At 47.5% G+C, this 23,898-nt stretch overlaps 1 protein-coding gene and 1 long non-coding RNA gene across 7 annotated transcripts in view; one reads left to right on the top strand and one right to left on the bottom strand.

Moving 5' to 3' along the window:
- The window catches only part of SLC1A4 (solute carrier family 1 member 4), an 84,183-nt gene that overhangs the window by 29,105 nt on the left and 31,180 nt on the right, over positions 1-23,898 (bottom strand). The window contains exon 1 of one of the 2 annotated variants that reach the window (XM_048297002.1): positions 5,659-6,244. The exons of the other annotated variant lie outside the window; for it this stretch is intronic. Coding sequence (XP_048152959.1) covers positions 5,659-6,185 — 527 coding nt within the window. The 5' untranslated portion in view covers positions 6,186-6,244. Of the gene's footprint in view, positions 1-5,658; positions 6,245-23,898 lie in introns of those variants that run through there. 2 annotated transcript variants of the gene reach the window in all.
- On the top strand, positions 5,873-23,075 carry LOC125322814. Of its 5 annotated transcripts, none has more exons than XR_007202233.1 (4): positions 5,873-5,957; positions 7,616-11,376; positions 12,012-12,620; positions 13,424-23,075. It is a non-coding gene; the product is annotated as an uncharacterized LOC125322814 (long non-coding RNA). The 5 variants fall into 5 exon arrangements; XR_007202231.1 differs by having other exon boundaries at positions 7,616-12,620; positions 13,424-21,366; positions 22,657-23,075; XR_007202234.1 differs by having other exon boundaries at positions 7,616-12,161.

The following is a 23,898-nucleotide window of genomic DNA, read 5'->3' as shown; positions in this document are numbered from 1 at the left end:
TGTGAAAAGCTGCTCTTACCAGTCAAAAATGGACCATTACTCCTCAGGAAGATCCCACTGTATTTCTGCTGTAATAGAAATCTTAGTTTAGCTGCAACAGCCACTCTTGGGAATCCCAGACGACTAAGGGAACCTGGAGCTGCAAAGGGAGAAAAGGGGGGCTGTAACTCTCCTCCTTCTCCATTTTGATATTATGGCCAAATTGCTCTCTTCTTTACAGCCCTGTATCTTACCACCAGTGGGATGAAGATTACACAGGAACTCCTCCACTGTATGTGTAAGGGATTATGATTAACAACTGTTTCTAAATGATTCGTTTGCTAGAGCTCTGCAAACAACTTTGCTCTGGCAGCAAAAGCACGAAGGGAAATCCAGGCAAATGGAATGAAACCCTAAAATACTACGCATTCCTCCTGCATTGCTTCTTACAAAAAGGTTCCACTTCTGAGGCCGAAAACTTTGCTGTTGAAAAACACACTTTTTTTGAGGAAGTCTAGAAAAAAAATATTCTGTGTTAGTTATCTCCAGTTTTCAGGTTTTTTTTCCAATGGTACAAGTCCACTCACAGTAACTTTATTGCATCTGTGGCAAAATGCCAGAGCCCAGTACCCTTCAGTACCTTCATTTTTCTTTCTGTCCCAAGATTTTTATTCAATGTCACACAGTAATTTTCCTCATCTGCTTTTTGATATGTGGATGCACAACACATGCCCTGGACATACTCATATTTGTGAGTGTGTGCATTTGTTGTAACACACAGAAACTTGAAAATGTGCTTACTTATAGCAGATATTTGATACTTTTTTGCCTTACTGGTCCAGTCTGTATTTTTGATGCTTGGAAAATAAAACGTAACTGGGGGGAGTCAGTAGTAAAAGGCAACAAGTATAAGGAACAAATGAGAGGAGCAGAAATGTTCAGAGGCTTACTAAAAAACCCTGCCAGACAATGCAGGCACATGAATGAAAACACTGAGTTCTTCCTACAAAAATCAGTCAGCAATCCCTGTACTTCAACAGAGATTCCAGACTCAGAAAGTGACACAAGCAAAGAGGGACGCTTACCTTTACTTTAAGAACTAGCCATCAGCTTCAAAGCCAGAAGTCAGCCTATCTCTTGGTATAACTGCAGTCATTGCCTGGCCACTTTTTATTCTATTTCTGACTTCAAAGGTGGCATCTCCCTCTCCTTTTCTAACAGACACATTTTACTGTCTTTCCCCACCAGGATTTCAGAGATGGCCTTCATGGTTGCTGGTTTTGGGTGACTCACTGGGAAGACCAAAGCTATAAGGAACAAGTGCTATTGGAGCAAATGGTGCCCAGGAGAGGGTCACTGCCTGAGTGGCCCACGCTGGCCACCTGCTCTGCAGCCCAGCCAGCAAAACACAACCGATGCTTCTCCTTGTGCTCGTGTCTGCCTTCCCTATGGCCCCGAAGACACTCGGAGCAAAGGCACAAACTTGCTGTGGGTGCTCCCTTTGGCAGCTCAGCTGGTAACATCTGGCAGAGAGACAGAGAAGGCAGTGAGAAGCAATAAAATTTAAACAGCTTTTGCAGACTTGCCTGGCAACCTGGGAAACCCTGACCTTACTGCTTGGGGGCAGACATGTAGACCTCTGTGCACTCTTCCTATTAAAAAGGAGGGATTACCTCCTTCCCTTCCCGGACTATTACAGCTAGGGCTGGATTAAAAACAGAATTCCCTTCACCAAAGCCAATTCCACAGTTGCAAAACATGTTTTCATCCCAAAATTGGGCAAAGAAAGCCTGTTTCAGATCTTTTTTCCACTAAAAAAAAATATTGTAAAATACTCTGTTGAAATGTTCCTTTTTTGATGAGTGAGATTTTCTGCTTAAGTCTTTTGTATAAAACGAAAGCAAAACACTGACCTCACTGAAATGAAATGCCACAATCACCCACTGACAGAAATTTTGACAGGATCAATAGGTTCCTATGAAATTGTTCAATTTTGTTGAATCAGTAAATATAAATCAGAGCTAGAACAAAACTCTGATCTTATTGAAACATTCAGTTGTGACAATTGCCCCTCAAAAGTGTTAAAAAATCAATAGATTCTTGCAAAACACTTCATCCTGCTGTTTCAACTGCTTTCCAACAAGCTGCAGGTGGGCTGTGTTAGCAGGTGGTTGGAGTCCCATCCTTGTCACCACCTCTCTCCTCCCTCTGGTTACATGCAGGGCACAAGCAGAGCCAAGCCAGCTCTGTGGCACCTTCTCAGGTGGGGGCTGAGCCCCAGAGCCCACCATATCCCAGCCAGCCCTTTCCTCCAGCTGCCAGCCACTTCACAATCAAGCTCACAAGCTCTCTTTATTCCCTGTTGCTTTAGCTTCTCCACCAAATAAATGAGTAAGGGAAAAACCCAGAAATTCTAAGATTTCCCTTCACTCCCCTCATCTTCTGCTGACAGAGTTAAGGAATTCCAAGATCCTGCTTTAAGTTCAGAGAACACCGCACTTTCTGGGTGCTTTTTTTAAAGCCATCAGCCTTGTGGAAGTAGCTGGGAACTCTTGTTGGATCCCCTCCCATGATCACTGCAGTGATGATCACTGCATTTGGCCATGCTCCTCTTCAGGAAGCTCCCAGGAGCTGCCCACATGACAGATCCGAGATGAGATGAGCCATCAGCATCCCTGCTTCGGGGTACAAAAGCACCTTACAACAGCTCTGCTGTCCCCACCCCATGTCCTGGGGCAGAGGACAGTGTGCCTAAGCCCTGACTAGACACGTTCAAGGCTTGCTTGCCTCCAGCACTTGCCAGAAGGGAAACCAGGAGGGTGCTCCAGCACCTTTAAACAGATAAATCAGATCTGGAGGTTATGGTTAATGGACAAAATAAAACAGAGACAGTCTTTGGGTTCACCAGTCCGTCATCATACCAAAGCCCAAGATAAATCTTTTTTCCAGAGGTCATTTCTCCATGCCTAGACACATGTTTGTGGGGAAGCTTTAGACTTGGAAAAGGAAAACCAAGAATTAAGCTGGCCTCCAGACATCACTGCAACAATGAAAAGCAACATCTTTGGTCATTACCTAACAGACTTCCCAAAGGCAGAAGGGATCTGCAAAAGCAAACAGTGACACACAGCCATTATTTCCTCTTTGTTGCTTCTTCCCTGGGCCATGTTTTACAACAGTGTTCAGTCCCATAGGGGGACTCAGTTTACCCATCTGCAACTTCTTTTTACATTTCCTCTGAAACCAAGCAGCAGCAAAGCCTTGAAGGACACAGTCAGTCTTGTGACACAACTGAAAACAAAGTTTTCTTGCATCTAATAGAAAGTTTCATGGCCAGATGAGATAAAACAAGAAGCAAAGAGCAGGATGCTGCAAGACCCACCCACACGAAAACAGTCATTTCAACCCTCCAGGCCCTATAGAATCAAGGCTTTGTTATCTGAAGATGAGGTTACTCTAGTAATTTCATCTTGGCAGGGACCAAGTTCAGTGCTCAAACCAAAACACACATTTTCAAGAACAGTTAAAAAAGTAACATTACACGGCAGAGAGAGAGATCTTATTTCCTGAAAATCACATATTCTCTCCATCCCTGGGTCTGTCAGGGATTTGTGCTATGACTGAACATTTTAGTGATGGCTATCATCACAACTTTTCTGGAGTGGATTTCACTGTCACTGCTGAAGCAACTTGACTGCCCAAGAGTGTGGCTGCAACAACCCTTCCCTGGGGTTCCAAGAAAAAGCTGTATTCACAGCCTCCCATACATGCATTGGGGGAAACCTCCTGTCCTCTCATCTCCCAAAAGGAAATTCCTCTGCAACCCACCATGCTTTACCCAAGGCTCATCATTATGAGCACTCCTTCGGAATTAGGGACTCCATCCCATCACCCTCATAACCCCTTTGAAGATGAACTCTCCACCTGCATTTACAGACCAGATCAAGAAACAGCTGTCTGCTCTGAACTTTAGCTATTACCCACAGCCTGAAGCTCACTGCAACATCCCTGGCCTGCTCCTTAACTCCATCCTAACTCCATGCTGCCAGGTGACAAAGGGATGTAACACCAGCTACAGCAGCCACACCAGGATGCACTGGGGCAGCAATCACTACAGGCATCTCCCCAACTCTCCCAGGTGTGCCTACTCCTTTTTTTGGCAATTTTCCTTCACCTCCCTCCCCTCCATTCAACAATATATCACTACCACAGCCAGACTACCTACTCCCACTGTCCTGCTATTCCTTCTTAACAGGCTGTCAGGAATTGCTGGTCCTTAGGAAAGGTCCTTAATTGTTGGTTCTTAAGAGAGGGAGAGGTGAGCTGAGGACACTGAGTACATGGCTGCCAATGGAACAAACCAGACTTACTTTCTGTCCAAAGGGAACATACTTGTCTCAGGGGGAGAAAAGGATATTAACCTGAATTTGTAAATACAGTTCTGGGTTTGGGGTTGGTTTTTTTTTTCAGAAAGTCTTTTTATCTTTGTTGCCACATCCACTTGTCCAGACAGAACAAAAACATAGCTGAAAAACTGGACTCAAAAAGCTAAGCAAACAATCAAAATAAAAGAAAAAACCCACTCAGCTTCATAATTACCAGGATATCCACTAAGCTCAACTTTCCAGCCAGTTTGCTGTAACACAGGTCCCCTCCCTTATTCTTCTGTTTGCACCTGGGTGCAAAGCACAAGGAAATGTAGTTGGAAGTCCAATACTCAAAGCACCATCTGGATGCCTGCCTCATTTGTCCGTGTGCTCCTATCTTATTTAAAAAGCCAGAGAGATCTCAACAGGACATGGGCTTTGAGAGGAGGGAAAAAAAAAAAAGGGTGAAGTCTGCAACTTTGTAAGGAGGAGTAAGGATACACAAAAACACTATTATCTGGTTAGAGTTAAAGTGGAAGTCGTTTCCAGATAGATCTGGGGAATGCAAGTCTTGTGTTTGCAAGATGCAGAGGTAGGACAGGAAGCTCACAAACCTACAGAGCATCCTCACACTGGACAATGTTTAGGGTATGTCCTCCATGAAATTGCAGGGTTGCATTTCCATGCCCACAACTATGGGAGGGCACTCTAAGAGGTAGGCATTTGGGTGAGGAGACTAGGTAAAGCTTTGGAGAATTAAAGAAAAAGGTGTGTGTGAGGGATGGGAAGAGCTGCCCAGCCCTGCCCTGCCTGCGGGAGACAGGCAACAACAGGTAGGAGGGTAGGGGAAAGTGCCAGGCAAAGCCTGCCCCACAGCCAGCACCCAGGAGCCGCTCTCCCTCCAGGCAGAACCAAAAACGGGCCCAGGCACCCAGAACTCTGAGCAAGCCTCGACTCATCCTTGCAGCCACCCAGGCAAAATTAAAAACAAAGCGGGGAGAAGCAGAGTACCATGAAGCCCTACACTTGACCGGGCTGCGGGTACTTGGGCAGAGAGCCGTCCTTCTGGAGAAGACAGGATTAGGATGAGGACGATGGTAAGAAGGAGAAAAAGAAGAATGAGGGGAAGATGCAGGAAGATGTGAAGATGCAGGAGGATAAGAAAATGAAGGAGGCTGAGAAGAAAGAGGTTGACAAGGAAGAGGAGGAGGGGGGCTCCCCGGCCCCGGCTGCAGCGTGCAACACTGCCGGGTCTGTCATCATCCTCCAGCCGCGGGAGGGCGGGGGAAGGAGGGGAGCGGGGCGGCCTCACCTGACGAGGTCGAGGAAGGAGTCCACCGTCTCCTTGCTGGTGGGCAGCGCGCCCGGCAGCCCCAGCCCGGGGGTGTTGAGCGCGGAGGCACCGGCGCCGGGGCGGATGATGAAGCCGAGGGCGACGGCGAGGCCGGAGGCGAGCAGCGTGGTGCCCAGGAAATAGGCGAGCGCGATGCCGCCCAGGCGGCCGAGCGAGCGGGTGTCCAGGCTGGCGGCGCCCGACACCAGGCTGCAGACCACGAGCGGCAGGATCACCATCCGCAGCATCCGCAGCAGCAGCTCCCCGGGGAAGGCCAGGTAGGCGATCTGCGCCGGGCCCAGCGCCGCGCCGCGCACGGCGGCCCCCAGCACCACCCCGGCCACCACTCCCGACACCGTCAGCAGCACCAGCGCGTTGCGCCGCAGGAACCCGCGGCAGCCCCGCAGCCGGGCCCCGCCGCCCCGCCGCTCCTCCGCCGCCGGGCCTTCGGCATGGCCGTTCCGACCGTGGCCCGCCTTGCCCTCACCCGCCGCCGCCTCCTCCATGCTGCGCTGAACGGCAGCTCCCCGCGTCCGGGTACCACGCGGCGCTCTGAGCACGGACAGCGGCGCGGTGCCGCCCCGTTCCGCCCCGCGCCCGGGAGCAGCGCTCGGCCCCGCCCAGGGGAGGGAGGGCGCTGCCCCCGGCCCTGCCCCCCGGGCCCGGTTGGCTCCGCGCCATCGCTGCCCGTCGGGCCCGCGCGTCTCCCCCCGCGCACGGCCCGGGGGCCCTGGCCCGCCCGCGGGTGGCGTGAGGCCTCTCCGTGTGCTCAAGGGCCCCCTCGGTGTCCCCGCGGTGTCCCGGAGCTCACGTGTGTGTCCTCACGGTTTACAGCCATCCCCACTGGCGTCACAGAGCTCACACGTGTCCCATCAACGTCCGCTTTCGTGGCCCTGTGGGTCACACTTGTCCCTCCATTGTCCCCCCTCAGTATCCCCATTGTTCGTACACAACCCCGTAGTGTCCCCATGGTTCACACATGTCCCCTCAGTGTTCCCGTCGTTCAATCGCATCCCCTCAGTGTCCCTTTCAGTGGCCCAGGGCTCACACGTGTCCCCTCTGTTCGATTCCATGTCCCCGTGGCTCACACCTGCCCCTCATTGTCCCCCCTTCATGGTTCATACTGTCAGTAAAATTAATCCACAAACACCAGAGGTTTATGTCTAAAAAGGAGACAGAGGTGTCCTGTAACATTTTTCGACTAAAGGGAGAGGCCATAGGCATTTCCCATGGGGTCTCTCAAGTTGTTGGAGGACGCAGCCTCCCTTTTATCCTGATTTCCCAGTCGCTTTTCCCTCTCTTTCCCCATTGGCTGAGGTACTTGAGAGGTACAGGCTTTCCGAATCGCCTAATACAGACCCCTTTCTAATGTGTACCTCCCTCCCTTTTCTCCTTCCTTGTGTTCTTTTTCTTTAAGTCCAGGGATTTAGCACAGCCTTGAGTGTGTCAATTAGTGGAATTCCTCTGGAATTTATGGTTCCTTCCATTGCTTCTTTCACCTCTCAGTATCTGGCTTTATCTACCATCAGACTCACAGTTTGTTTGTAAAGACACCTCCTTCTCATTCCTTTCAATACACACCCCTGCAGTGTCCCCATAGTTCACACATGCCCCCTCGGTGTCCCTACAGCTCACACACGTCCCCCTCAGCATCCCAGTTCAGACTGAACCTCAGATGGCTCAGTCACATACCCTCAATGCACCCATGGCTCACACATGTCCCTGTCAGTATCCCCCCTGTGTTTCACTCGTGTCTCCTCAGTGTGCCCGTGGCTCACACATGTCCCCCTCAGTGTCCCCGTGGTTTGCACACATCCCCATCAGTGTTCCCACCGCTCACATCTCCATTCAGAGACCCCCTCAGTGTCTTCACAACACACATTGTCCCCATCAGTGGGGTTCACATGTGCCCTCAGTGTCACCTTCTCCTCTCCAGGAACCTCTCATGGAGGCAGGAGCCATCCTCTGCACCAGGACAGGCTGTGTCTGTGTCCCCTGTCCCCATGGTCAAAGCCATTCAGCAAGTCCGTGGGTTCATCCGGGTGATGAGGACACAGGGACTCTGAGCACCCTTCCTTGAGGAAACCCACGTCTGACCACACGAGCTGGTTGTCTGAGGAGCAGACAATGTCTGTGATGATACAAGGGCCTGATAAATGTCACTTGGAGCTTTCAAACCCACAAGAGCCTCATGGGTGCACTACTGTCATGTTTGCTCACAAGGGCACTTCCAGGAGCTCCAGCCGGTGTTTGGACTCTGTCGGGGGCTCCATTTCAGTTTGTTCCCCTGACATCAGCAAAGCACAGCCTAGCAGAAAACACGCTGGGAAAACAACCGGCCACACATCTGCTTTTTGAGTAGACTGTGCTAATTAAAGAGACTGACAGGGTGTGATGGGACAATAATCCTGATTTAATAAGACTCTTCTGCTTTCCAATCTCATGGATAGACCTGAAGATCGCTATACCATGGCTGGAGCTGCTGGGAATTGTCTGTGTGTAAATAGGTAACAACACCACTAACAAGCAGTTGTGTTCACCACCATCCACTTCAGAGCTTGATGAAAATTCTTGATTCGCTCTTGTGCTGAAGTTAAGACTCGCGATACCAGGCACATTCTTATTGATTTTGTATTTTTTTCCCTGCTAACTTTCCCTTTCAGTAACACTTGGTTTGTGGAAGTCTGTGAATCAATAGAGAGCAGAGATAGGAAACAGAGACGAGAGTAAACAGGAAAACAAGTGTCTGCAAACACTTTTAAACACATTCAATTCCACAAACCTCAAAAGGACAAAAAAGTTATGTAGATCTTTTAAAATTGGGTTTGAATTTTTTTCTGCAAATAGGTTTGTGAATAATAAACAAGTTACTGTCCAATGTAATTGTTTCTTTCACCATCAGAAGCATTTCTAAAATGGTTTTTAAATTAATATTTTCAGAGCATTCTTTGTGAAAATGTCATGCTTCATTTTTTCCTTGCATTTTTCCCTGCCATTCTCTCTTGATCCCACCCTTTTTTCTTTCCATTGACCCATGAGAAGGGGAAGAGAAAAGCAAAAAAGAAGGAAAATTATAAAATAATTATGAAAATAAATCTATTCCTTGTTTCAGTTGAGAAAAGATTCTAAAACCAAACAACAAACATAAATGCTGTTCCCTTGTGCAAACTGAAAGCAAGGGGAGAAATTCAAGAAAGTGTGAACAAGAAGAATGTATTAAATCAGAAACCTCATTCATAGCGGCACATGTATGAGACCAGTGCAAGAACTAACACAGAACCTTTTCCACCATATGATGGTAGACTCCTTCTCTCTTGGGGCATCCCCCCATTTCCTTGTGGCACTGGCTTTGCTCAGAGCAGTGCCACGAGAACAGCCACGTGACCTGCAGGAACACACACCTCCAAGACTGTAGATCCCAGTGAAAGTTCTGTAACCCATGCTGAGGCTGTTTGATAGCCAGCCCTTCAAAAAGAACACTTTGACATAGGGATGCTGGTGTCGAGCTTCCTGGTCAATGACACCATGGGAATTCAGATTCCCAATTTCTTCTTTCTATTTTCCCGCCTCTTGATTTTCTGATTAAAAACTGATCCAAACAGTTATCCCTCCTCTCTTGACATCTCTCCAGATGACAATGCTTTTGTCAACAAGAAGACAACAGAGCACATGAACCTCCCACCATACAATGGACATGATCCCAAAGATGTTCTAGGCAAAGCTGACTGTTTTTCCACACCCTGTGAGAGTTCATGGATGGCTGCAGTGATTAACCCCAAAGCCCGCTGGCTTATTCAGTAGTAATCGTTGACTGATCCATTGTGTCATGTTTTCATTTCAGCACTTGTAGATCTTGGGAGCTTTCCAGTGAGTGAGTCTGCATGTTTCCAATGTCCACCCTGCTGGTGTTTCTAAATTAGGGATTTTGACTTTCCCTACTGAAACTTGAAGATTCTTTTTTTGGCTTAAGTGGCTTTCACCTGCACGGGCCTAGGGTGCTTCCTCCAGAAATCAACAGAGGGATCGTAAACATTCAACAACAACAACAACAAAACAACCAGAAAAAAAAATCCAGTTACTTTTAAATAAAATTTTTAAAAATCCTTTTGCTTTTGGTGAAGAAACAGCCAATATAGTTTTCACCACTGGCCCAGGAAGGAAGATGTCATGCTGTTTGCCAGTCAAATTTAACTTAATACCAATTTTTGATGGTAGGTATTTGAAATTTCGGCCTCAGTGGAAGGAATGAAACAATCTTAATGTCTGCAAGGGAACCAGGTCCTTCCCCTCTATGTTTCATCACCAAGCAAGCAGATCACAGGACCCCTTTTCAGCCATTTCCATCACAGATGTTCCTATTTTGGGAAGGGAAGTTGATAGCAAGACCTCTCAGAGGAAAAGCTTACAGCTCCTTTATCCTGCTGCTTATCCACTCCCACTGTTAAATTTTAGCACAATGTTGCTGCACATCAGTGGGATGGACACTTATAGTAGGATCTATGTAATCTAGCTGCTGCCTCCTGGAAATGTAGGGTCTAATTTTAATGCCCCTAGGAAACAGAGGTGATGGTTTTCCCCACCTGTGGAAGGTCAACACAAAGACTGGAAGGAGTCAGGTTTGAATTTCTTTGCTAGGGGAGGAGAGGAGGGCCTTCAAAGAGCTGTTTGCCACTCCCTGAGTCTCACATCTGATACATACAAGTCTCAGCACCTGGCACAGGTTAGAGTAGCCCTCAGGCCACATTTCCTACAAACCTGCATAGCATCAGGAGTGCAGAGAACACTCATTGTGCACTTCTGCTTCCCTCTGTCTTCCTGCTGCTATTTCCCTCTCCTTAAGACTGGCAAAGTCGTCTGCAGCTTTTTCCTTGGGTCTAGCTGCTGTTTGCTCTCTGTTGTTGGGAGACTCAACAGAAACATCTGTAGGCTTCAAGAGAATTCAGCCATCAGTCATCTCCTGCGACTGCTTTGATTTGAAGTAGTTTGAAGAGTGATGCCTCGAAGGCAAGGTGGGGGAGGAAAGAACAAGATGAAAGGGAAGAGGGCAGGAAGGGATTGCATTTTATATTCATGTTTTTCAAGAGAAGCTTGAATAAAGGTGCTCCCAGACATCCCAACGGAGATGTGCTGGGCAGCCTGCAGTGTCCTAAGGGGCTGTATTACAGTGTGGCTTTTTCTGAGGAGGATTCATGAAGAGCACATGAGAGAGATCTTGTTTTCTACTGAGCAAAGGAAAGTCCTCTGAAGAGCCACAGCACTTGAGCTGAGGCAGGAAGGCCTAGAGCACTTCCTTGGTATGCAGACTTTAGTTTGGCAAGAAGATTTTGTTGGGCCTGGGATGCCAAGCAGTTTGGACAGGCTCCAGCCCCTTTGCAGAAATGCTCTCTGCCTGCATCTGGGAGGAACATGAGATGTGCTCCTCAGCTCTTCCCAGTGCCCCTGGCCTGCTCACCTCATTGCAAGCTGGATGCAGGACCAGCTACCCCTGCACAGTTACCTGGATTTACTAGAATGAGCCAGATTTCAAGACATCTGAAACCACAGAAAGAAACCCCCTGGCCTCCAGTGATGACAGAGCCAAAGAATATTGCTCTGGCCCGGCTTCATTTAGGTTCCTGACTAGCAGCTGAAATAATACAGTCCCAAACACAATCCTACCACGGTGTCACATGTTGATTCAGCATTTCTCCAGGCTAGGTAAGTGCTCACACCTGATCAAAAATATTCTGAGTAGGAAAAAAAATTCCTCCGTAAATTCATTTTCTAATAGCAGAGGCAGGCAAGGAATTTTGCAAATACCACTTGCTTGCCCAAACTCCAACAAAATATAAACTCTGCAGACAGGAATGGTTGACCTAGGGTAAATGTTTAACTTTATCCTTCAAAGGCACGTGGAGTTTTACCAGCAAGAAGATGAAAAATATAGAAAATACACACACACACATACCTTGTTTGTGCTAAGGATCCTTTAACAGCTCTGGAAACAAAGTTATATTGAGGCAGGAATAATTTTAAAACTGTGTGGTGTTGTTCCTTTTTTCAAAACCATCATAATATAAAAGCATCAAGAAAAGCCAATCACTCCCCAAGATTAGGGGAATTTTCTCCTTCATAAGCTCTCCCTGAGGTTTTTCTTTGAGTTTAAAGCAAGGAAAAGCAGGGAAAAGTAGGGGAAAAGGGCAAGAACAAGCACAGACATTCAAGATCTTGGATATGTGACAACCTGTCCTAGCAGGGGACGTTGCCTCTAGCTGGTGGGGGAGATTCAGGGTCAGGCTTTTCAAAACAAGCTGGGCTGATCTGAAAGCAAGCTGTGTGATCTCCCCTCGCAGTGAAGCTTTGCTACTGAAGAAGCGAGGGAAGCGACCGGAGCGTCTCAGCCATGGGAAACATGCTTGAATGAAGAGCTTGAAAGTGCTCCAAGTGCCTGCTGAGTTCTCCCGTGGTAGTGGGTTGATAAAGTGCCTTGTCACTGGCAGGAGGTGGGTAAGTTGGACATCTGAGGATTTGCCTGGCATTCAAGGATCCATACACAAGCAGAGCGTGCATTGATTTACATCAGCTGTATGGAATATGATATAAAAAGCAACATTAGGGGGAAAAAAAGTGTGAGCAATTTCTGAACGTTGATTGTGATTCAGTGGCTAGAAGCAACAAGGGGAATCTCTATCCTTACATATTTTATCCCTGATTACGGTATGACAATGAATACTGTATCCCTGATTATGGGTGACAGTAAACCGGGATGACAGTGAGCAGGAATGACAAAACTTCTGCCAAGGAACACAGGGGACCGTGCAGCTGCCCTTTGGCCACTGTAAGGCTGTCTCCCCATGCCTCCAGCTTGCTGCAGGATGTGACAGTGGCCACACCAAGGGGCTGTGGGAGCCAACGTGGGGACCAAACACGTCTTTGAGAAGTAACTGGAAAAGAACATAAGGGTAAGCAAAGCAAGAATGTGTTATTTTCAGAGAATACTTTCCAAGTATCCAACAATCTGCAACTCAGATATTTCCAGGTGGTCCTTTGATTTAAAAGCCTTCAATTCATTTTCCGCCTGGAAATTTGTCTGCTGTGTTTTTAACCCCATCATTTCTTTCCCGGAGATGTGGTTAGTCCTCTACAGAGCTCCCTGCATGCTTCTGTCGCCCTCTGCACCTCTCCTGGTGGAGACAGGTAGCTATCAGGACTATAACCACTAAAGATCTCCATATTTGCCATAGTCTGTGAAATACAGATTTAAGAAGGTGTTACAGCTTTTTGCCTCTGTCCTCCAAGGCTGCTGTTCAGCCACCAAGTGTAATTCCCTCCTTCATGAGGACGGGAATTTGGCATTCTGGCTCAGGAGATGTTATTAGGCTCATGAGTCTAATAATGCCGTAGGTCTCTGAGGCTGCGAGTCCTTGAATTTCTGCTCAGAAGTAATCTCAGGCAGCTCCTCAGCAGAGGTTTCTCTTCAGCCAACCTTCCTGGTTTTGTGAAACTCACAGAAATACACTTCCTGTGAGATTTCCACTCTTCAGCAAAATTTTCAGTGAAATTGCATGTTGGAATTAAGTGCTGTTAATGAGGGACGGGTGGATGGAGTCAAGTAGAGACACATCTCCCAGTGCACAAGCCAACGTACCAGGCTAACACTTACCTTTATGTTTACTGTTGTCTCAACTCTCCATGTGATTCACAAAGTAGTTCTCCTAATACGGGAGAAAGGGCTGATGCAGATTTTTTCTTTAATCCTAAATAGAGCCATGAAAATATGTGGAAATGCAGGGCAGTCACATATATCTAAGGAAAATGGTAAATGCATACTCAAAAGAAAGAAGAAACACAGAAACATGTGTGATGAGACTGCAGGTTAGTATGGAAATAACCTCAAAGTCTTCAAAGTCACAGCAGGGTGTTGCATTGCTGCTCTCTCCCTTTCCTCCCAACATGTTTGCATCATGGAAGATGAGCTTTTTGCTGCTAAAGTCCACAGTTTCAGATGTGTTTCTTAGCTGGACCTGGAAAGCACATAGGTACCTGATGTTTTTCTGGGGCTTGTAGTTCTCAGTGATCTCAAAGTCTTTGAGAATCTGAGCTTACTTTACCTATTGTACAATTTTCAAACATGCCTAGGCTACTGTAGGTATGTGAGATACCTGCTGGGATCTCCAAAGGCCCTTTTACTCGCCTGAACTGATGCAATTTTAGCTCCCTATGAAGCAGCATCATTATCAAATCCAGGCGAAACAAAACAAACAGCAACATACCTGTGCAGAGTAGATTACACATCACTGTGGCTGTGTAACAGTCCTGTTACTGCAGGTTTTGGAGTAATAGCCCAGCTGGGAATTAAGATGAGAAAAACAAGGCAGGAGGAGCGTGAACTTTCCACCTGCCTGAAATCAGGGCCAAGACCTCCTGCATCAGGGAGTGCAATTCACCTCTGGCACAGTGCAGCCACAGAGTAGAGAGTCAGCCCCAGGGTGAAGCCCCCTGGTCCAGCACTGGGGCTGCCAATCTGTGGGACACATGTGCTTTTTGGGGGTGGGTGAAGAGGTCCTAACTCAGCTTGTTACCCCCAGCTTGCAAAGGAGGTTTGAGAAAAATGAAGAGAGGCAAAGCCACCCTCCATCCCTTGCTCACACGCCACCTTTTTTCAGAGGTGACAGAGAGGCTCTATTGGCAGCAGAGGATATGCTGAGCAGAGCCACCACATCCTTCTGGTGGATAAGGAGAGGCAGCAGAGGTGGCTGCTGGAGCAGACTGAAAGTTTTTTCGGAGTGCCACAGGAAAAGAAACCATTATGAGAGTGTGCTAAAAGCCTATTCATTGCTAAGGAAAGGGCTACTGAAGAATGTGGGATGCATGCCGAAAGCTGCCAGCCAGAGCAACAGAGAGATTATTAAGGCCCTTTGCAAAGACCCCCGTCTCCTTCCTTTGGCAGTGGCAGTTCTGGACATGGAGTCGTTTCAGCCCTACCCATTGAAATCTTGTAAATAGCTGTCTGCATGGAGGCAGGAGCTGGGTTACAGCTGAGGGGATTTCTTCGTGTGGGAACTCTAGGTTGCAAATGTGGCTGTTCTCAGCTGTGCTCCTCAGTGGGCAGCAGTGCTGACCCTCTCCAGGCTGGCTGCTGGTGCAGGGGCTGTGCACACAGGCAGCTGGGGCTAGGGAGGCCTTTCAGTCTCCCAACAGGAATATTTTGCCCTGAATCAGCAACTACCTGTTCTGGCAAACCAGAGCACTGTCTCCTGCTTTCTCTGTCCCAGTTTCTGCCTTCCTTTCCTGCCTGCTTTTACATTTCTTTCTTTTACCCCACCTTAGCTTTTTACCTCCTCAGTGTTGTTTGGGATGAGCACCTGTGAGACAAAGCCTAGCCAACGGGAACCCATCCAAGGAACAAAGCCCCGGAGCAATGACTCCTACAAGACAGGCTGTCCCCTTTGCTCTCTAAGGTGAAACTGATCCTGTGACATTGCTGTGCCCATAACTATTTTGTTTTAGGACCTAGTGCCCTCCCTCCCTGCGCACTCAACCTGGTGGGAGCTCTGTAGTAGTAGGTGCTGTACAGACACATCAGGGAAACCCGCACCCCTTCAAGGGTTTCTGCTGGATGAGTAGAGAGGCGGAGGCGCGGGAAGGTAAAGAGACATGCCCAGGATTATTCAGTACACCCAGCTCTTTGATCTGCTTTGTTCCATGCTGGTTCCTCTGGGACCCGTATGACATACTTGGTCACATTAGCACAGCTCCGGCCTGGGAGCACTGCTTTCCTGCCTCTAGGAGTGGCATGGCAGGGAACCAGCAGGAAGGAGGAGGTGAGGCTCTACCCTCCGGGGGCTGAGATGGTCTATTAACTACTCGTGGCTGCAAGGAGACTCCAACATGACCACTTCCATACCCAAGGGTTTAAAAGTCATGAGTCCCTCCAAAAGCATGAGACTTTATTGTTTCAAAAGCATGAGGTTTGAAAGAAAAGTAAGTGCATGCTCTTAATTTGCCTTTGGTACTGGAACTCTTCGATCATATTTTTGAGTTTTTAGCCCAAAAATCAGTGTTTGTTCTGCCTTTTGGTTAGGCAACACAGAGCACCTTCCCTGTCTGCTCTCTCACACATGTTCGTGAGACTTTTCAGAACCTGAAGCCTTTGGGCCCTCTGACTCTCTGTCCACCTTCATTAAATTTGGTTGATGGGTTCAAGTTGTGAGGGAATCCACAGTTATGCCCATACATAGCACCCTTAAATAAACCTCGTGTCCTTAGAAATTGGGACCAAAGTAGAGATGTCCAAAGTTACTGCTACTTTTTTGAGGATACGACTGGAGGAAAGACATGGAAACACTTCATGTGTTGGAAAAGCAGCTCAGAGGCTGGATCAGGAGTCTCTCTGGAAAGAAGAAAGCATGTTTAATAACCAAATTCAGCTGAAGGAAAACCACAGAAAACAAACTACCTGCACCAGGAATTTGGGGAAAGGGTAAATGCTGGGAAAGGGGGAGAAAAGAGCACAGAGTATTATTTAGTTCAAGTAAAAACAGAGCAGCACATCTGAAGAACATAACAGGGAAGTGCATGTTACAACTGGCCAGGATGAAAAGAATCAGAAAAGAAAGAAGGAGAGGCAAAGACAGCTTTAGGAGTAATGACAGGGAGATCCAATTTTCAGGCAGAGCTCAGACATGTCAGCTAAGTGGAGCCTTGTGAGACTGCATGATGCTTAATCCAAAAGGCATCCCAAATTCCAGTAACAATATCCACTTCAAGCCAGCAGATGCGCTGCTTCACCTACACCCTTAGGGCTCAAAAAAATATTGGTGTTTGGAGGTTTGCCCTTCCTTCCCTGCATCCATCCCAAATCCTGACTTACCTTTTCAGGGGCCACAGCTCCTAACAAGGTAGGAATGGAGATATTCAGCTGGGCTGAGCTAATGGAGGGTCAGAGATCTGCCTGCAAAAGCTTCATAGCATTTTCACCCCAGTGCATCCTGGAGATGAATGGCTGAGATGGGAGTACAAGTCACTTTCATCTCCCTGGTTTACCTCCCCAGAATTAAATGATGGTGTTCTTATAATTTCTTCTCCAGGAGACCATGTGCACTGCCAGGAAGAGTTCAGATATTCCCAGTGCTGCAGCACATTTATGCAAGTGGTGGCCAGGTGGTACTTGGTTCCTGAATGATCTGATACTGAGCAGAAAGGGGAGCAGCAAGGGTTCTCCAGGATGTGCACAAGGATGAATTATCACTGTGAGTCCCGTGACTGGAGACTGGGCACCCCTTGCACCCAGCTGGAAACAGATAGAGAAAGTGTTCAGGAAAAATGTTGAGATCCAGCCTGAGCTGAAAAGGGGACACTAATGGGGACAGGAGGTCACTGTGGTGGGTCTTGCAAGGTAGGTAGGAGGTAGGAAATTCCTCCACGGTAGAACACCACTTCCTCGTACTTCTGCTCAATCCAAAGTGCAGCATGAGCAGCCAGGCACTGCTGTGTCCCACCCTTGGCAGCACAGTCGCCTGTCTTGTTGATTCAGTTCATTCCCAGTGGGACTGGATGGGGCAGGATTTGGCCCTTTGTCTCTAGATGTCTGTCCAATCTGTGGGCTTGCAAGCAGTGAACCGTAAAAAAAGAAGAGTTGACAATTAAATGCTCAAAATCTACTAGGACTTTGTCCAGAGTGGGCTAAGCAAACAAGTACAGATGGAGCAACCTATGATCTGCACAGTTACATGATCTGTACAGTTAAGGGTGTACTCTACACTGCTTAATTTGCTTTAACTGTACTAATTTATGGCCCAGGTTTCTTGCTTAATTAGTGAAATGAATAATGAAAAGTGAATGCATAGAATTAAGTCTCAACTTGCTCATCTGGCTTATAACCTCCATTACTGAGCTGGGAGAGCTGTGTTCATTTGGTGTCTGGATGTTTAATGTGGTTGTTCACATGGTGCAGAAAGTGGTGAGGAATCAGCAGAGAAAGGGACTGAGCTGATCAGTAACCCTCAACCTCAGGGCCTATCAGTGAAGGCTGAGTCAGTGACCATATGATGTCCTTGGAAGGGCCATTTTGGGTGAAGGGGGATGCAAACTTTTGTGATGCTGCTGCTGTGCATGACACAGCATTTGCCCGCACATCTGGAGCAAAGTTCCCACTTCATCCCCAAATGATTACCCCAGAACACAAGGACATCACCAGGGCTCTGCATCTTTCATGGAAAGCATCATCACCCAGCCCCAGCAGGTTCTGGGTGCATTTTTCTTCACGGAACACTGACCACTGTTGATCCCACTCACGTGGAACCAGGCAACACCACCTCTCGTGCCTCCAGGGGACTGAAGAGGACCTCAGGGAAAATAGTACAAAATCTTCCCTGCATTAGCATTTTCAGACAGAAAACGTTCTCAAACAATGAATTCTAGTGGTAAGGCAGGGTTGGGTTTTTTCTACTTTTAAACCAATCTTTTTCTAGCTGCAGAGGGTTGTTCCCTCCATATTGTCAATTAGGAAAATTAATTTTAAAAATCTGATGCAAATGCCTCTGTTTTCTTTTTTCCTCCCCTCTCTTTTCTTTCTGCTTCTTTTAGTTTTTGGACTTACTCTATTATTGGATAATAGCACTGGCTAATTGCATTTAAACAGTTTTAGCAAGATTGGGTAATTAAATTCAGAGCAATTGGGCTGAAAATGCACCGACTCTGGTAGAAGTATTTCACAAGAGGCTGAACTAGATAAACAAGAAGGGATGTGTGAGTTTGTGTGAGGGTATATGCACATACTTAGGGTACAGAGGTCCGACTCCCAGACAGAGAAATGCAATATTCATGACTCTGGGCCCTTCCTCAGGACCTGGAATCTATGGAAAACAATTCCAACTGGCAATGGAGGCAACTTGTAAATATAGCCTACATTTTCATTAACAGCAGATAAACCAATTCCAGAAGTGAAAACCCCACAAATATCTTAGGAGCTTCTCTTGTCACTGTATCAGAAGCCTCACTGGCAAATACAGTAAATAAAAATAGAATAATACTTTTATATCTAAATGCATTCAGTGAAATTCAAATTTCCAATAATTAAACAGTTGCAGCCAGGTGTGTAGCTGTACTTTCAGCTCTCTTGTAGCCAGCAGGAAAACAACAATTGTCTTTTAACCTTGTGCATATGCTGAAATAGTTTCCTGGGAGTTTTTCACCCCCCCGTGTGTGAAGCAGGTATCCAACATGAAGGGACATGGGACTAGAGAAGTTTTATTCAGCTTTTTGTTGCTGGCTCCTTCCTTACTCCTCCCTGTGGCTGGGTATGTTATGCAGAGTTTCTTCCTCCAAATCTCAGGCATATGGGAAGGCTGGTGGGAAATGCAACAGGATTTGGTGAAGGTTTTCTGACCCAGCAGCCCCAGTGATGGAGCCCTGTACACTTCTCATGGCCATGCTGTTTCTCAGGCCCCCACAGCACACAAGCATGAGGAGTCATTTTGCCTTCCTAGCACCGTGCTTTGCTCCTGGTGAGGAAATGAAATCCTCTCATTTTCTGCTCAGAAGGAAGGAGCAGGCAGGAATTGCACATCTAAAGCCCACCAACAACATCTCTAATGTAGCTAAAGCAATTTGCAGAGCCTGGAATGAAACTCGCACCAGTCTGCCTATTTGCACATCCTTCCTCTATCTCCCTCTCTCATCTGAAAGCAAGACACAAGTTTGTGAGTCACAAGCAGACTAATTTCAGAAAAGCCACTTCTGAGAGCCTCTGGCTCCTGGATGAGACACCGGCCCGGCTGGAGCAAACCTCCCACCAGTCCCACTGAGGCATCCAACTGAGACAAAACAAGGCAAAACACTTCTCATTAAACGACCCTGGCAGAAATAGTTTCATAAAGGGCATCTTGTTGATAGCAAGGACTTCAGGCTAGGGCTGTGACTCGGCCGCACCAACCACCATGTCCACACCCGGCCTGATGAGGAGTGAGGGTGAGCATAGCCAGGAGAACAAGTCTGAGCCAAGGGCTTCAGCCTTGGGCTTTTCCGAGCGTTACAGCCTGTGTGGGCACTGGACAGGCACAAGTCTGGGCAAAGCTTGACATTTCTTAGCTGCAGGGGCAGAATTTAATTTTGCTTCTCAAGGCAGGAGGAACTGAGGCACATGTTGTATGGGAAGGGAACAGTGAGGACAGATCTTGGGCAATGAGTTCCCACTGGAGTAAGAAAGATGGGAGAGTGGTGGGGGGATCTCGGGGGAAACGCTAGAAACTTACAGGAAACCTCCAGCTCTGGCACAGATGACAGGACCATAGTTGCCTGATAAAAATCTCACAGATTTCACTACAAGTGCAGATTTTGGATTTCCACCAGCATACACAAAACCCATGCCATATGGACAGCAACCACAGCAGCAGATGTTGTCACTCAGTGCTCCCCTGCTATTGCACTGCCCATCCAAGCAGAGAAGATACTGTGAAGGGGAGGGTGAAGGTCTGGCCCATGTGGTTGGTACCCCTGAGCCCCAGGTCCTCTGCAAAAGGGAGCAGGGGGGTTGATATTGTGTTGAGGTTTTTGGCAGTCCAGATGCTGAGGTGTACAAAGTCAATGTGCCTCGGGGAAGCTGGTGTTTTCTCACACCCAGACATCTCCCCTGGGACAGGAGCCTCTTGTTTTTCCCTCCAGTCCCACTAAGACGAACCTTGCTGGAGCTACACTAAAACATGCCATTGCCATCAGCACACATCTGGATCTAGACACAACTGATATATAGACACTGGAGAACCTGAGGTGCTGGCATAAGGCCCACAGAGTCATTTACTTTAAAATAAAGAAGAGCAGGGTATGACTGTGAAAGGAGACACACACTGTGCACAAAGGGCTTGGGATTGGTCACAGGCCAGCATCATAGCAGCTGTCATCTCCTGAGGTGGACACAGTGGTACCTAGAGACACCAGTCACCTGCCCTAGCCTGCAAAAGTGTAGTCTGCTTTGCAATTGCCAAAGAGGTATCTTCTGAAAGTGGAAAAAGCAGGACTCTCACAGCACAGTTGTGTCCCTTGCTGGTGTAGTTCTTTTGGGGTCTGCAGTGAGTGTCCACCATGTGGCACCAATCCTATGTATGCTTGCCCAGCCTCTCACTGCACCTCAGAGGGATTTGATGACCATCTGCTACTCTCCCTGCATGTAGGGACCAGGTTTCTGAGTGCTGTGAAAGTCTTTTCTCTACTCTGGGCCCTCAAAAGAAGCAATGTTATTCTTCCAAAGGCTTCCCCCAAACATCTAAGAATGATTAGCTGATGCACAGCTCCAAAGTAAACTATAGCTTTCTGAGGTCCTGGGGGTGCCCTCTTTGGGAAAAGAAGCTTGATCCCACATCACCACCTCAAGCAGGGTTAACCTAAGGCCTCCTGGCTGCCAGCGCCAGCACAGGCCCCATTGCATGACATTGAGCATTTCCAGTTCAGCAGACTCACTTTGTTTGCATTTTATTGCCCAGGCATGACTTATATCCTTGCTGAGGGATGTGTCCACAGTCAGTGTGCCAGGCTGGGCACAGCCTGTCCTCTGAACTGAGCCCGAGATGCTGCAGGCGCAACCAGCAGCTGCTGGGGTCACACAACATTTTTGGCTCTGTAGATGTTTGTGTTGCAGTTTCCTCACTTGGGTCCTCATCTGCCTCAGCGAAGATGAACTGGCCAGGACTGACAGAGTGGAAGGGCCCTCAGGTAAAATACCCTCCAGAGAGATGATGCACTGTTGTTTTACAAACCCTCTTCAGCGGGGTACCGTATTACTTGGGCTGCTTGACTAAAGTGTTTTGCTCCTATTTAGGGGTCATTTTCATTAGGGTGAACCCAGGACTTGTATGGATGTGGATATCCCCCTGTTCTATTTGAAGAACCAAACAGAAGTTTTAATTCCCCTACTGACTCCTATAAACTCTGCTGCTTTTCTCTGGGGACCATGCTGCTGTTGAAAGCTGGTCCCATTCCTCTGCTTAAGGCAGGGGCAGTTTTCCATTGAACAGATTCCAACTGCAAACTCTGAGCAGCTCTTACCATGAACCCCTCGCAGGCACACAGAGCAGAGGCAGGAGACACTGACACCTCCTGGTATAGTGTATCGCTGGGAAATGACTCACCAGCCATTGCCTGAGAAACTCTGCTTTGGGGTGTACCCAACACGACATACTGGGTTTCACTCTGATGCATGGGCCACCTTAGAACCCGGTCTTGCTTTGAGGTGTCAGGAGATTCTGCATTTTTGTCATGAACACGTGGTTGTTTTCTCATTGTTTCTTTAGCATTCCACTGTTTCCCTGCCAAGGCTGTGGTTTAGCTTAAAAAAAATCCATTCCGCTTTTTAGTACAGTTTGCCATACAGCTCAGTGTTTGCTAATATTGCAGAAACTTTCTTAATTTTTTTGAGAACAACATTTTCATACAAGCCCAGCCCAGCTGGTGAGCTCAGCAATCTGGGCAAATATTTCTGTGTCCTTTCCCTGCACGATGAACCTGACTGTGCCCTCGCTCAGAGACTCACAGACCACACCATCTTACTGTTGTTCACTTGAAGTCCATTCAATTTGGCAGAATTTTTGCAATGGGAGTTAATTAGGGGGAGCTTGCTGATGAGAAAGTACTAGGGCAAATGAAAGTCGGGCTCAAGTATCTCTCTTGCATGTCTAACAGAAGTGAAACACAAACAAAAATTATTGCAACAGATGCAAATCAAGTTCCACATCTCTTCTTATCAGGAACAAGTCACAACACTGAGTCTCAATATTTTGAAGTTGTACATAGGAGAGAGACGGTCACAAAATAACATCATCTGGAAAAGCAGACCAGAAGTTATTCTCTGTGTTTTTCAAGAAAGAAAGGGGAACAAGTAGCAATCTTACTTGATTTATCCTAATAAATACTTACTGCTCCTTAAATAATAGAAGAAGCAATGAAGAGCATCCCTGAAATCAAGCTCAGCCTTCGGAGTAACTTTACCATTTCGGATTTTCACAGGGAAGCATCCTCCAGTTCCCATGCGATGAACCTCAGCTTTGAGATGCTGTCGGTGCTGAACCCCCTGTCCCTCCGGAACCGCAGGGCTCAAACCCCAGCGGGCTTAAAAGGATGAAGGCAGTGGAATAAAGGGAAAGCAAAGCTATTTTGATTGCACAGTGCCACCCACTGTCGGAGAGACAGACGGCACCGGGGCCGCTGCGCGGGATGGGCGGGGCGTTGCTGCTCCCATCAGTAACAAAGATATTTCTCTGAGACGTATCGTTCTGATATCTAAGACAGACAGACGTCTGTGAGGCAGCTCTCTGCATACGGTGGGATATAAACTCACAGATAGATACATACTGCTGGGGTCAGTTGAATATTGCATATATATATATATATCTCAATATGATATAAATATTGTCTGTATCAATCAATATCTGTGTACCATTTTGAGTCTTGATGGGTTACAGAAAAATAAGATGAAGTGAGTGGAGATCCAGCGAGGAGAAGACCTTGCTGGAAAAGCTTTGGATGGGTCTGGGAGTCACGGTTGCCTGGGAAAACACATCATTTGAGTGCCAGCCCCTCATGGTGGCCTGCAGGTGTAGAAGGGATGGTCAAGGAGATTGGGAGGGGATGGAGATGTGGAGGTGCAGAGAAACACGGGCCCATGTGCACATTTCTTCAGTGAAGATGCTTAATTTGTCATTTGCAATAGATACATATTTTGATTATCAGCTACTTATGTGTATCAGGATGGATGGAATTATGTGATTAATTTCCTCTGTCTGGACATTGGGTGGAAAATATTTCACCCAAAGCACCATGCCACCCTCTGGGTTATGCCATTGTGCATCTACAGAAGGGAAGATAGTTCTAAAACTTTTATGAGGAGCTCAGACCAGAGCATCCCAAGACCCTCTATGCCTACAAAACCATGTATCCTGGGAAAAGACCGAGCTGTATTTTTCTATACATCCACCACCCACTGCCAAAGGCAATTCAAGCAGCCGGAGAGCAGGGCGTGCTCTGACGAGCTGGGAGCTCTTGCAGGATGGTGCTCTCTTCCGCAGAGACGCCCTTGGAGAAGTGATCTTTCGTTAAGATTGTCACTTGCTACCATTTCCATCCCCGCAGAGGCTGCCTCCTCCTCACAGGCAGCATCCCCAGGGAGGGAGCGCTTGTGAAATATTCATACATCAGAAGAAATTACATTTGTAAGCATGGACTGCGAAGCGACAACTGGCTGGAGGGGCG

This window comes from Corvus hawaiiensis, chromosome 3 (genome assembly GCF_020740725.1).
Source record: "Corvus hawaiiensis isolate bCorHaw1 chromosome 3, bCorHaw1.pri.cur, whole genome shotgun sequence".
Classification (NCBI taxonomy): domain Eukaryota; kingdom Metazoa; phylum Chordata; class Aves; order Passeriformes; family Corvidae; genus Corvus; species Corvus hawaiiensis.
This window is presented reverse-complemented; position numbering and strand designations above follow the sequence as displayed.